General features: G+C 40.1%; 1 protein-coding gene across 1 annotated transcript in view; it reads left to right on the plus strand.

The window, feature by feature from the left end:
- Nucleotides 1-7,428, plus strand: part of LOC308087356 (pituitary adenylate cyclase-activating polypeptide type I receptor-like) — a 29,678-nt gene extending 22,250 nt beyond the window's left edge. Inside the window, exons 5-14 of the mRNA XM_080431141.1 lie at nt 409-515; nt 785-882; nt 1,686-1,818; nt 2,441-2,594; nt 2,718-2,778; nt 2,904-2,973; nt 3,204-3,295; nt 3,403-3,532; nt 3,694-3,735; nt 6,951-7,428. Coding sequence (XP_080287267.1) covers nt 409-515; nt 785-882; nt 1,686-1,818; nt 2,441-2,594; nt 2,718-2,778; nt 2,904-2,973; nt 3,204-3,295; nt 3,403-3,532; nt 3,694-3,735; nt 6,951-7,424 — 1,361 coding nt within the window. The 3' untranslated portion in view covers nt 7,425-7,428. The remainder of the gene's footprint in view (nt 1-408; nt 516-784; nt 883-1,685; nt 1,819-2,440; nt 2,595-2,717; nt 2,779-2,903; nt 2,974-3,203; nt 3,296-3,402; nt 3,533-3,693; nt 3,736-6,950) is intronic.
- Nucleotides 7,429-15,543: the final 8,115 nt, after the last annotated feature.

Below are 15,543 nucleotides of genomic sequence, written 5' to 3' on the forward strand. Positions count from 1 at the left end.
AAAATGAAAAAAATAAAATACAATATCAAATTTAAATAAAATAAATGAAAAAAGTAATCGGAAAAACACGGCCCCCTCACACATTAGGAGGGCAGGGTGAGTCACCAGAACCAAGGACGGGTGTTTTTGATGAATCTAACATGGTTAAAATGGAGTTTGAAGTTACAATGGGTTTGTATAGGAAGGGGGCGTGTCTGATAAAATGAATATCAAATATCTAAATAATGAATCAAGCAACTTAAAAACTGTCTGGGGGGCTCACAAAGGCCTGAGTAGATGATAAAATTACCAAAAGTTTTTTTGAAAGTGAAATATCCCTTTAACTCTTGTTTTCTCTCTCTCCCTTCATGTGTGTGTGTATGTGTGTGTGCGTGTGTGTGTGTGTGCGTGTTTCTGTTGTGTTTTCAGAACTGGGAACGGTGAGCCGTAATTGTACAGATTTGGGCTGGTCTGATGAGACGTTCCCTCATTATGTAGACGCATGCCTCTTCGATGACAGCAACAGCAGCCATCCTGTAAGCAAGTATACCAGCTTCTGTTCTTTTCTGTTCTCTTCTCTTCTCTTCTCTTCTCTTCTCTTCTCTTCTCTTCTCTTCTCTTCTCTTCTCTTCTCTTCTCTTCTCTCCTCTCCTCTCCTCTCCTCTCCTCTCCTCTCCCCTTTTCTTTTCTTTTCTTTTCTTTTCTTTTCTTTTCTTTTCTTTTCTTTTCTTTTCTTTTCTTTTCTTTTCTTTTCTTTTCTTCTCTTCATCTCACTTCACTTAAATATGTTTCCTATGTCCTTTAGGATCTGTACTACGTGTCAGTGAAGGCTCTCTACACTGTGGGATACAGCACCTCTCTGATCTCTCTCACCATGGCCATGGCCATCCTCTGCAGGTTTAGGTGAGATGATTCGCCCTTGAAAATAACAGTACTGTATTGATGTTCCTTCTAGCCCCCACTAGAACAAAAACATTCAGATGCTACAATGACTGTCTTTCTGAAGTGGTAGACCAGTGCTGGGCAATCACCAACAATGACTGAGGGGTCACTTCACCCTACTTGAAATGCTAAAACTGTAGACGGCCAGAGCGATTGCAAGTGAAATGCCACCTGTGATTGGAGTAGCAGACAGAGATATGCATGCTAAATTAACTCGTTGGTTAAGGTGTTACTTTTCAAATAATGCATGTCTAATTTTGGTTTTAAAAGTAGATATTTAAAAGATAAAGAAATTCATGCCCTTTTTAAATGTCTGTAGTGTTGTAACACATGTTGTAACTTGACTCCAAGACTCACAATTCTGATTAGATTTAACAAACCTAGAAGTTCCTTTCCTCTGTAGAAAAGCATGTACTGTAAGTAGGTATGTAATGTCCATCCATGTCATAATAAAGCCTTTTTTTGTGCGTGTGCCTTGGACTCTTTAAGTTTACCTCATCTACCAACTTAGCTACATGCTTTCTGCAGAGGAAATTAACTTTGTAACCGTGTTACAGTATGTGATAACCCTTTCCAAAGAGCACCTGTTTCCAGTTGAGTGCAATTAAGGAAGGACCAAATTCTCTATTGTGTCTGATTAGATATACTTCTGGGCGTGTGGCTGGAGTTAAAAGCCAGACAATGAGACTGTAATACAATTCTTTGACTCAGAGCTGTGGTGTTCTGTTGTGTTCATGTTTTGTTTTGTCGTTGATCTACTGCAGGAAACTGCATTGCACCCGCAACTTCATTCACATGAACCTCTTCGTGTCCTTCATGCTGAGAGCCATCTCTGTCTTCATCAAGGACGGTGTGCTGTACGCCCAGGAGGACAGTGACCACTGCTTCATACATACTGTGAGTCACGCAATATGTACGCACACATGCACTGACAAGGATGAATGCTTAGCAAGGTTCCATGGGTCCTGGGATGACGGGGCCCTCCAAGGGCTCACTTACACATGTGCGACCGCAGCGCGGCGGGTTTCCCTATCCACTTCCATTCTATGGGAGAAAAGGGGCGGAGCGTCCATGGGCGCAGCGTCCCCATGAAGTCCATTGGAAATGAATGTGTCTGACGTCAGCGTTCCGGCTTGCGTTTCAGAGGCGTTGTCTGTCACGCATGTGTGAGTCCGCCCCAAAGATTCACATGGTGTAGATCTGTCATTTTTCACCGTATGTCCACCCCAGAATAGGGACGCGAGGGTGCAAGTGTTTAAGTAGACATGTTGGCACATGAGTGGTCTAGAATGATCATTAGACAGATCAATACCTCTCCGTAAATGCCCCCATTTTTAATAACCTTTTACTTTACCCTCTTACCTTGGGGAACTCATTTATTACGTTTTTCTACCAAGGCGAAATTGTACCCCCTTTCTTTGCCATCAAAGTCCTCCTCATCATACACACAGACACCTGAAATATAAATCAGACTCAAAAGCACAGTGAGCCCAACCAGAGCGGTCCTATCTCCCTGTAGGTGGAGTGTAAGGCGGTGATGGTGTTCTTCCACTACTGCGTCCTCTCCAACTACTTCTGGCTGTTCATCGAGGGTTTGTACCTCTTCACCCTGCTGGTGGAGACCTTCTTCCCAGAGAGGAGATACTTCTACTGGTACATCATGATTGGCTGGGGTAAGATGTCCAACATGATGCTCTCATGTGGATCTCATACTGATCTGATCCAATGATGAAATATTTTGTTTTTAATCCTCTTAATATTTGTATCACTTTGTTACTAACCTTTAATTCTTCCAGGAGGCCCGACACTGTGTGTGACCGTCTGGGCGGTACTGAGGCTGCATTTTGATAACGAAGGGTAAGTTCTGGACCCCACGTTTTTATCTCCAAGGCGTTGTCTTACTAAGTTGTAAAAATGCTAAATGAATTGAGTCCTATGCAGTGGAGTATGCTTACTGTATGTTATCACTTCCGCTGCCTCAGGTGTTGGGACATGAATGACCACTCTGCCATCTGGTGGGTGATAAAGGGACCTGTCCTGGCCTCTATTATGGTGAGTTACTAGCACTAACAATTGTGCGCTGTTTGGAGATGACCAAATATGAGGACAGTGTGGCCTGGAATTTCACCATTATGTCCTTCCACAGTGTGGACTTGAATTGATATTTTGTATTGAATGTAGTTAACGTACATTGCTAAAAAGCTGTGTCATTGAGATAAAGCCAGTGACTTAGTCTCTGGTGGATGTTGTGGACTGGAATTTCACCCTATGTCCTTCCACAGATCAATTTTGTCCTCTTCGTCGGCATCATCATCATCCTCGTCCAGAAACTGCAGTCGCCGGACATCGGTGGAAACGAATCCAGCATTTACCTGTGAGCTGCACTTTCTAAATTGGTTATTTTTTATTGAATTTAACTTAGCGGAGCGGCAGGTGACTCTGTGTCTTGTTGATGTTGTGGTGGTGCGTGCTGATTGGCAGGAGGCTGGCCCGCTCCACTCTCCTGCTCATTCCTCTGTTTGGGATCCACTACACTGTGTTCGCCTTCTCCCCCGAGCACGTCAGCAAAAGAGAGCGTCTGGTGTTTGAACTGGGCCTGGGTTCCTTCCAGGTGACTGTCTTTTCAACATAAATATATACAATTCATTTGGATAATACTGTGTGTAAGCCTTCTTTCGGTACACACACGGTTATTTCTATGTAGCGTTAATATGGATAAATAGCTAGAGCTAGTAGATGTGACTAATACTTGTATCCTTTGCCTTTCCTCAGGGCTTCGTTGTTGCCGTCCTGTACTGCTTCCTGAATGGAGAGGTAAACCTCCTTTTACATAAAAAAAACTGTCTATTGCATTTGTCATGAGAGTGCATGCTCAAACTGTCAGGAACCGATAGGTATTGGACCCATTTGCAGGAACACAAAACTCAAGAACTCAGGTGACGTGACTAGGATCACGATTAACAAAGACTTTACTAGACGAATAGCAGTAAACATAAGCACACACTCAAACACAACATAGCAACACACCCACAACACTACAATACAACCATAATACTTGAACACAGAAACTCTGACTGACTAACAACACATGGAACCTGACACTATAAACTAAGATACAGCACTGAACACAAAGACACAGTAAATAGTCCGTCTTTATGACATGACTATAGAGACAATGTGTACCGATGTGCGTGATGTTTGGACAAAATCTGTATGAGTAATATAAAAAAATTTTTTAGCAAAACTCGGCCTCCTGGTGGCGCTATAAAAGGCAGATGTGAAAAATTCAGAGCAGAGGTTTTTCCTTGGCCTCTAGGGAGTGTGCGTGCAAAGTTTCACGCCGATCGGTCCAGTTATAGGTAACAACACGTCCCCCTGTTATAGCGCCACCATGAAGTACGATTTGAAAAATGTACAGCAGGGTGGCATTTCATCCTTGACCTAGTGGGAATGTGCTTGCAAAGTTTCACATCAAGCACAGATCCCCGCCAGGTAGTAGAAGTCAATCTTAGCCAATCAGGATGAATTACAGTATGAAAAATCAGAAAGCTCCGTCTTGATGACATGACTATAGAGATAATGTCTATCTATTTGCATTATGTTTGGACAAAATGTGTAGGAGTAATATTGTGTAGGAGAAATTGTTTTACAAAATCGGCCTCCTGGTGGCTCTATAACAGGACAATGTGAATGTGGCATTTCTTCATCGGCCTAGTGGGAATGTATGTGCGTGCAAAGTTTCACGGCAATCGGATGCTGCATTCATGATTTGAGGCATTTTCTTCAAAACGAGCCACTCCTGCAAAGTGCAAACTTTAGATGCAAATCTTAGCCAATCAGGATAGAAAATGAAAAAGCTGACAGTTCCGTCTTGATCACATGACTATAGAGACAATGTGTACCGATTTGCGTGATGAACTGTAGGAGGGCCTCCTCCAAGGGCCAACCATTTGTGGCAATGCTGGTGGCATGATGTGGTACAGTAGTTGATGGGAGGTTTTTCTGGTTCAAACATACTGTATAGCAGTGGTTTTCAAACCTTTTGTGTCTTCAAGATCTGTTTTTCACACTTTTAAAGCATATATCCATGGTCATACTCATAATGAAGAAATACCTAACAATAGATGCAAATATATAAAAATATGATGTGTCATTGAGATCCAGCTGGTGACTTTCGATCAAATGATCGAAACGTTTTATTGCTATTAAGAAATATAACCATCCTGAATCATATTGTTCTATTGCAAGGGTTCCCAAACTTTTCAGGCCGCGACCCCCCAAAATAATCATATTTGAACTGGGAACCCCCCACCCTGACAAGCACTTTGTAGGAGTTGAGACATTACATTTAGTTTGACTCGGTTATATCTACATGTACTTGTAGATCAGCTATTTTCACAATGTTTGCCTCTTTCTTACGTAATATTTGACAATTGTAATTTTTGAAATGTGCAGATACCCTGTATACACTTAGACTGTATGTTGGTCTGTTTACTGTTGAGTGAGAAAACAATGTTGCACATCAAGCTAATCATCTGGGGACCCCCCAAAATAATTTGGGGACCCACCTGGGGGTCCCGACCCACAGTTTGGGAACCACGTTATAATGTATCCTTATAATGCATCCTATAATGCATCCTTTGTCTTGAGAGCTCAGCTCACTCTCACTGTCAAATATCTGCTGGGTGTAAAACGACTTGTTTTACATCATCCAGCATAATATAAATCTCACACCTGATGTTCATGTGTGAGATTTAATCTAAACATGAAACATAGCAATATTATATCATGTTAGTCCAACTATTTGATTGTAGGCAGTATTTTGAGTACATGGAGACAGACATTGGTACAATGATTAGATCCCCTTTGACAAGAGAACTCTGCATATTAATGGAACCTTAAAAAACCTGTTTTAGGGGGGAAAGGTTTTAAAAAATGCATGGGAAAAACATTTTTAATTAAAAAAATTAACTGATTAAAGGGATATTTCACTTTCAAAAAAACTTTGGGTCATTTTATCATCTACTCAGGCTTTTGTCAGCCCCCCAGACCGTTTTTAAGTTGCTTGATTCAGTATTTAGATATTTGATATTCATTTTATCAGACACGCGCCCTTCCTATACAAACCCATTATAACTTCAAACTCAAATTTTAACATGTTAGATTCATCTAAAACACCCGTCCTTGGTTTTGGTGACTCACCCCGCCCTCCTAATACGCGAGGGGGCCGTGTTTTTTCGATAACTTTTTGAAGTGAAATATCCCTTTAATTGAAGCATAATTGGGAGAATACATTTAAAGTTTGATATTTAATGTTTCATTGAATAGCTATTGCATGAGAGGTTGTGGGGTCTATTAGAACCCTGTTCTTCTGCATCTAAGGGTTAAGGTCAAGCCTATAGTGAGCCACAAGCATGGCTTGGATGGATCACAGGCATAAGACAGCATTTCTTCTTTTTCTTGTTTATTTATTACGCCCTTGATGGACGGCTAATGTCACACTACAATGTAGCGAGAATTTTTTTTTGTCAAGTTGTCTGTACCTTAAAGCAGGGGTCTTCAATGTTTTTCAGGCCAAGGACCCCCTAGCTGAGAAAGAGATGAAGCAGGGACCCCCTCTATATTGTATAAAATTGTTTTTCAGATTAAACTTTTCCTTTTTTTACTTGGTCTGCTCTTTTTCCCCTCTACACCTATACCTCTTTGCCAAAAATAGCCGATCTACCGATCTGCTATTTTTGGCTAAAGTTCTCCTCAGAAAAGGGATGCTAGGGTTCAAGCGGTTAGCCTGATCATAGATAAATCATATCACACAAAGATTTGGCGGCCCCCCTGTAGTAACTCTGCGGACCCCCGTAAGGGTCCAGGACCCCCTATTGAAGACCCCTGCCTTAAAGTAAAAGGTTCAGACTGTTCAATGCATTTACAAGCTTTAGTGAGATTGTGTCGGTGCTGCAGAGCTAGTGAGGCTGAGGGATGACGAGCTTGTGTCTTTTCTAGCGAGGTCCATTAATAATGACCGTGTGAAGTATATCCCTCAAGGTGCAATCGGAGATCAAGAGGAAATGGCGCAGCTGGACGGTGAACAGGTACTTTGCTGTGGACCTGAAGCACCGGCACCCTTCATTGGCGAGCAGTGGGGTGAACGGGGGCACGCAGCTGTCCATCCTCAGCAAGAGCAGCTCTCAGATACGCATGTCCAGCCTGCAGTGCGAAACGCCGGCCACCTGAACAGCGGCCGAGGGGAGGCCGTGTCCTGTACCACCACCACCAACACCACCACCACCCTCGCTACCGGACCGGATGCCAACAACCTCGGCACCACTACTAAAGCCACACCCATCATGCTGCCCATGACCAGCCTCGCCAACCCGTATCCCAACCCTTACCCCGACGCCAACCCCTACCCGGACGCTGAGGTGATGGAAACCCAGTTCAACTCCAGCAACGTCGATCCGGCCGGTACCGAGAATCAGTCCAGCCCCACGCAGCCGTTAGTCTAACCTCCCTGACCATGAAGCATGACCAAAACGATCCCGACAAAGTGTGTGCCAAATCCAGAATCTCGAAACCTACCAACCTGCCTAACCCTGACACGGTCCAGGTGTGAACTGGAATGAAATTCCAAACTCAATATTCGTGTTTCCAAGTGCAACTATATGGAGTGAAAGTAGACTGTCCACGTGGGATGGTAATATGCGGGGGAGCATAGGTAATGTTCTGTACATATCATTGCGTTGCTGTCAAAATGCTTGCTGAAGGTGGACCACTTTATCGGTAGAGCTAGAGACCACCTGCCTTCTGGGTCCAATCACAAGAATCATTCCATCGTGTCTGAGAAACGGAAGTTGTTTACACGGTTCCTTTGCTCTTTTCTCAAAGACTTGATGCAAATTGCGTCAAGCTGTGTCTGTATATCTCTATGTAAAGAATGGATACCAGTTGTAATACCATAGTGCAGAGAAGGTGAGGCGAAAGTGGCTAATTCACAAGAGAGGTATTAGAAAAGGTCACTTACTGTAAATACTTGAATACTGGGCGTCTACTTCCTGGTTTAGGTGAATCTGTCAACATCAGCAGGTGAGGGTTCACTCTCCCATGAATGTTTTAGAGATGGAGCTAAGCATTGACTGAGACATTGTGGCTTCATGCGGTGACTCATGCCTTTAGAGTCAGACCAATGACGAGAAATAATTATGGAAATACGCGGAACCTTGAGTGCTGATGGGAAAGCAGCAGGAAACCGTGCTGCTTCTGAACCGTTATGCCTAATTTATGCTCCGTTGTACACTCGCGTCACAGACTGAATATAGCGATCTATAAGCACACAACAATGCGACGCGTTATAGATCGTACAAGTTTGGGGTGGGACACCGTCGTACAACGTATAAATGGGGCTTTAGAGTGCTCTTCATGTGCAGTGCTGTGTATATGTACAGTATGAAGTACGGTGGCGTTATCCTGCAGTATTACAGTATTACATGAACAAACGGTGCTTGCCCCATGTACTTGTGTAGTCTGTGATAGATGTTTACTATTCTGTTCAGCCATATTGAGGAGTGTGGAGGAAAGGTTTTGTCCGGATCCGATTGGGGAAATGAGCAAAGCTGTATTTATGTGAAAGACATATATATGTATATTTTCTAGAGTTTTGTGAAATGCCAAAAAAAGAAAGAAAACAAGCTGGGAGATTCTTTTCCCCTGACATCAGTGGGGCCTTGGGGCCATCGTTTTAAACAGCCGTTAGTACAGAAAATGTCAATGAAAAATCACTTATGATGTTTCATCAGGAGTTCAGTCCTTTGCATGAAATGCATTTATTTTGCGCAGCTTTTTGTAAAATATTAGTGTTGTTTTGGATCTTGAAAATGTTCTTTCAAGAAATTGTCAGTATTTCATATACTTTATGTTGGGGACACAATTGCATTCTACTGCTCTTATACTTGTCACTTTCAAAGCAGAGCCTCTTCAGTGAAGTGTTGCGTTGGTCTCAGTAATGACATAGACCAAAAGAAAATACTACATATTCTTTAGATTAAAAAAAGAAAAATATATATACTCTGTGATTTTGACAAAAACTAAACTATTCTGGATAATAATCAATCTGAAATTATGATGCGAATGGATGTGGCTTGTTCCATATCCCTCTTTGTACCTTGCAGTCTGTCTTTGTATGTCTGACTTTCTATATTCATGGTCTTTGATATTAATATTTGCCTATTTATGTTTGAACAGAAACATATTTGAAATGGATGTAACTTTTGGAGATGGACTTTTGACCTGGGGGTGTAATTCTCTCATTCCAAAGACGAATAATCGACTCACTCACAGAGTTAGTATGGCCGTGTCATTTTGCAAAGGCTCAATGAGCTTTGCAACTGATGTCATGGTTTTTCCTTTGGTCTGACTACAGCTATCCTCTGAACCCCTATGTTCTATTCTACGTTGTGTCTCCAAAAGTGCCTTTACGCACAAGACTAAGTATTTTGTCTTTTGTTGATCATGAAAAGTTCTGTCTTTCCTTTCAAAACAAAACTGCAAAACGTATTTAAAACAAAAAAAGGTTTAACAAAAGTGCTTTTTATGACGCTAGACTACATCAACATTTGAAACCTGGAGGCCTTCAAAGTACTTTTAGCCTTTCATTGTCTAAGATGGGCACAACCGAGATGACCTTTTACCTTTTGTGAATAAACCAGTGCTATTTTGGATATGATTCAGTTATGGTCCGTCAACAATATATCACACAATGGGTGCTATGACTCAGTTCCCTTGTTGCAGGTGTTGATGTGACAGGTGTTGACATTCACAACAATGTGTTGTACAGCAGAATAGACACTTGCATACTAATGACTCTCCGTAGAACGCTGTTTATGACCTTCTCCATGATACCAGGAAGTCTTGAAGTGTGCAGTATGTTTCATCTAATTTAAGTAATTCTCTGAACATGACATGACTGGTATGAAGACAATGTGGCTTACTCTACGTCATGATCTTTTGACTTGCAAGTGACAAACTGCATAACGACAACAAACAAGCAAATGATTTCCTTTAATTTGCATGATACACATTGTGAATATTTTACTAATCATGATCATGGTCATTGTCATGAATTATAATTAAAGATAAAAAGCACATTATCTATAGTTACACATTACAGTATATTTGAATGTTCGGTTTCTCAGGATATCTTAAAACGCTTAATGTAGAAAAAGCTGAGTATGACTCATTAATTGATGATTATGCCTATAAGTACTTAATGTGGTGGAAAATGTATCTGTTTTCAAAAATAAATCAGCAATTATGCCAGCCAAAATCAATTAGTGTATGATGTTTTGCATTGGGGGGGGGGTCAATTTAACCCTTTACAAATTATTTCTGGTTTCCTTTATTGTTTTATTTCACGATCAGTTTATTTCACAATTTCCCCCCCATCTATTGTTGCATATAAGAGGTCAATAGGGCAATACTCTTGGGCAATTATTTGAGTAATTCATTTTCAAAACGTTCCATCAGGACTTTTAGCTACAGTAATGAAGCTTCCATTTTGGCCCCTTTTCCCTACATTTAAAAGGAATCAAATCAGGAATATTTGTATTTCCCTTCCATCACAGTTATTACTTATAATCACATACACACAAATATATGTTTTTAATTTGTGTATGCTAATGTCTCATTTAATCTATTTCCACATTAAGCGTCCATTATCCAGATACCCAGTTTATCTCCTGATAAGCTGCATCAGTTCAAGCCGTACTAAAGGTGTACAATTGAAGGGAAGAGCTGACCGGAAACTGTATTGTTTAGTAGTTTTACTGTTATTTGGTAAAACATTGTTCTGCGGTACCAAGTTTGGCCTGTAAATAATATCAGTCCAGACTTGACAACAGCCATAAGAGGGCCCTGTTTCACCTTTTTTCTCCCTGGCCCCAGAGAGAAAGGGTTCAGGTGAATGTTCAGCAGCATACAACAGGATTTGAAAGCCCGAATTATACTTACTGAAAATAACACAACTATTGTAGTTCTGCTATTTTAGGTGTGTGACACCAGTGCGCCACTAAGTATAAATAGGGCTTAATTCTTAACATGAGACAATCTCACCGGGTCATGAGCCACTTTAAGTTGAATAATTCATGTACAGGATTATTGTTGTGTTGATATGGGAGTCGGAGCCTTATATAGCCGATACTATGTTGATGTCAAACTAGAGTTGTTGCTATTATAAAGAGTAAACCATATATTGTATTGAACCTGTGTTTGAAAAGACGTGTAGCCTACCATCGTGGCTTAATGTGGTCTCACATTTAAATGTGTCTGGACAGAAATAAGCTGCCATATGCTGTATCTTGTAAATGTGATTTGTTCTCAATCTTCTGGTGATCGTGTTTGTCAACGTGTAATTCGCCTCCTGTAATTCCTCTGTCGTAGACCGATGCATGAATACTAAATGGTTTTCATCTTACTTGACTGGCAGGTATAATCATAGGGGAGCTGGAGGCTTTGTAGGCCATGGACATTTATAGAGATCTCAAGGGGAATTTGAACTGTGTACTTGTTTACTATCCCTGACACGTTCACTGGAATCACTGGAAGAGGCCATTTCCAAAGGAGTTCAAAGACAAGAACGTATAGCTATATACTGGGTTTCAACTGTGAATGATATTAGAGCTCTCTCCCCTCAAGGACCCTTCATCCTCATTTACATTCACAATTTTCCTTTGGGTGTTGATCATTTCAGGAGCTCGTTAACATGAGGGAAAGTGCCATAATAACTGCGTAAATACTGTCTTATTTTTATGTTATTAGACGAATAGCATTAGAGGAATGAGACTGAGATCGTTTTTTTTCCGCACAATAATTTGATGGTGATACTCACTGGCTAGTAATGATCAGTGGTGGACAAAGTACTCAACCCCAGTACTTGAGTCAAAGTACAGTATAGATACTCCTGGCTAAATATTACTCAACTACAAGTGAAAGTTGCGGAGTCAAAATTGTACTTGAGTTAAAGTACTGGAGTATTTGCTTTAGTATTCAAACCTACATGCCTTTAAAACATACAAAAAGACAAATTACAAAGTACTTTTTTTCCTTTTTAATATCAATGCATTGTTAAAAATGTATTTAAAAATATCCCAAAAGATGCAAAGATTTTCCTGAACCACAAAATATCAATAGTGAAATTGCAGATCTACAATATCACAACACATCATAATAGAAAGTGTTGGTAGCTTGTAGATGTCCTATTTTCACTATGGGGCTTAATTGGTTCATTTGTATGTGCAGCATACAGCATAATAATTTGTACATACAGCATATAGCACATGCAGCATATATAATTTGTCTTTTCCCCTTCTAGGAAGGGGGAAAAGTACATTGTATGCTGTATTATACAGCATACAATGTACTTTTTCCCCTTCCTAGAAATGTAGTGGAGTCAAAAGTAAAGATTTTCTTTGAAATGTAGTGGAGTGAAAGTCAGAAGTATCCAAAAATACAAATACTCAAGTAAAGTTCAGATGCGAAAACAAATATTAACTAGGCTACTCAAGTAAATGTACTTGGTTACTGTCCACCACTGGTAATGATTGCCTGTTTGATTCCATCACTGGTCTGTAATGGGATGTTAAGCGGGAACACTGACTCTGAATGTAGATTTATCCACTGGATACGAAAGATCTTTGTCCATTCTGGAAATGTATCTGTGTTACCTGCCTGTCTGCCAGGTTATAAGCTCATCTTTTGTTTTTATTTAATTTTATATTCCACTGCATAGTATGTTGTAGTATCGTATTGATACATATCAAAAATGTATTTTGTACATTATTGAATAATCCACATTAAATGTTTTTAACTCGTTGACTCTATGGCATGTTGTTATTGACCCACGAAAAATCTGGTTGATGTTATATTGTGTGTATGCTTCTAATAGCCAAACTAATATATGAACAACACTTATTTTAGAGGTAAACATAACCCCCCCCCCCAACACACGCACATGCACCTGACATGCACAAGTACACGTACGCACACCGGAATATTAGCCCCAAAAGTGGCCCCAAAAGTGGCCTAAGCGCACGCACACATGTGCACACACCAGAACATTAACCACAACAAAAAATTCCTTTCATCTGTGTCCCCAAAAGTGGCCTAAGTAAGCTCACACACACACACACACACACACACACACACACACACACACACACACACACAGTCACAGTGACCTTACTAGGGCCTAGTCATACACATTATTTTACAGGAATATTAACAAAAAATCCCTTTCATGTAGTGGACCAACCTGTTAGAAGGGAAAAAGATGTTCACTTTTGCAAGGAATAATGGACACGTAATGTACAGTACATACTGTGTTTTACACACTGTAAATGCATGTAAGGAACCTTACACCAGTGGTTCTCAAGCATTTTAATGTCAAGGATCCCCAAAATTAATATTTATTTGGCCGCAGACCCCCATCTGAAAATATTGTTGTGCCAGGGCAGGGTAGATGTAATCTCATATTCATGATTTTTCTTGCAACAAGTTCACTGGCACAGACAATGTTGAAGCACATTGAGTCTGCGCTTATCGTATGAAATGTGCTATATAAATACAGTTGACTTGAATAATTTGGTTTACTATGGGGTCCCTAAAGGGACATTTGTAGGCTTTATTTTGAAAAGTGTTGGTTACATTTTTTTTACGTTTTTTTTGTTTAAGGGTGCAAGTGTATCTCGTTCCCAGAAATTCCTATCTCATGGGAACAAGATAATATTAAAGGGGCTACACCATGAATTTAAACTTTTCCTTATTTTCTGTGTGTTTTTGATCTCCCCTACCAATCTTCTATCCCAAAAATTACCCCAGTTTGAGCACTCAGGCTTTCACAACATATCTGGGGTTCTATGTAAATTGGTCTCAAAACAGGCCAAACTGATTTGCCCCCGCACGTGACGTCACAAGCGATACAATCTTTTTTTTTTTAAATACTTTTTCCACACAGAACCAGGAGATAACATGCATACAAACTGGCTCAATAGTGCCACGTGCCAAATCAGGACAATGTGGTATTGCAGGTGAAAGTGCTTTATAAGCCAGAGAGAAGTTAGTTGGAATGAGTATATCTGAGGCTTGATTTAGGCTCAAACCTTTTGAAAAACGTTTGAGGGACATAAACAATATGATATTATATATATATATATATATTTTTTTAAATGCATGGTGTAGATCCTTTAAAGAAAAAAAGAGTTGGTTAAAAAAACTATTATTATTGACAATTATACATTTTTTGTCATGTTGAGTTTTTTTCACCAATTAATGTTTTTCCCCTTCCTATTATCTCATTCCCACGAGATAGGAACTTGTGGGAACCAGATAAACTCAAAATCAAAATTACCCCCCCAAAAATAAATGTTTTCACACTTCTTTTAATTTCTGCTACTGTACCCAAAAAGGCATTTTTTTCCATTTCCTGCACCCTTAAAAGGAACCCAACCCTGAATAGAAATAAACCAACACTTTTCAAAAATAAAGCTAACCCCTAAAAAAATGTTTTAATGTCCCTTTAGGCGCTCCGTAGTGTTTACACGTTAACATCTGTGCTTGGAACTTAATACTGCATTCTGTTTCTTATTTGAATGAATAAAACACAATTTTAACCAATGTGTACGGTAGAAGTATGTTAATACGATATAACGGGCCCATGTGCAGTGTTTGGAGTGTCATCTTCCTACTACTCCATTGAGAAAGTTAGGCCTGGTGTCAGGTAGGAGACCTATCTATGACATGCCCAATATCTCCCTGACCAAGTGGGGATTCTGTCTTGGCTCAGCAGTCAATGTGGCTCTTCCACGTGGGAGACCGGGGTTCGAATCCTGAGGACACAAAACGTTCACTACGGAATGCAGCTTTAAGACGTTGCTGTCGAATAGAAACCTTGTATGTCCAAAATGTTACTTTTCAGATAATGAAAAAAACGATGTTTCGTTGTGATACCGAAACAGGAATGTTTCATTGTGATACCGAAACAGGAATGTTTCATTTAGTTCCATTAATCCAAGCAAGGTCACACAATCGATTGACTGATCATTAAAATAAATACCACTTGACCCAGCAGCCGAAAGGATGCCGTGGGCCGGCATGTGGTCACATGGGCAGATTTTGATACTTTGGTTATTTTCATAATAATATTAACATTGGTTAGTGTAATAACATTGTAATAACATTGGTTAGTGTTAGTGTTCATTTTACTCTGAGGGTGTACAAATGGAACTAGATGGATTCCACTTTTACCGTATAGGGATTTCTCTTTGCACCAGCATTTTTACAACATTTTTACAAAATCTAAGCATGTATGTATACTGTACACTACACAAAAGTGTTTCTAATATGAACCCCAACAGAAATAGGCTAAGGCTAACAGAATAAAACATCACTCAAATAACCTCTACTCTATTGAACTGGTCAGTCTTAATGGTATTTGAACTACTGTACTGAACAGCTTAAAAACTATATTGTGGTTTAAACATTTCCCTACCCCGTAAAACCCAGACACCTTTAGTTATACAGTATAATGTGTGTGTTTAATGTTGGTCGTTCGCCATTTTCCCACACACTTTTTAAGAC

The sequence above is a fragment of the Gymnoscopelus braueri genome (assembly GCF_963280865.1).
Source record: "Gymnoscopelus braueri genome assembly, chromosome: 6".
NCBI lineage: Eukaryota > Metazoa > Chordata > Actinopteri > Myctophiformes > Myctophidae > Gymnoscopelus > Gymnoscopelus braueri.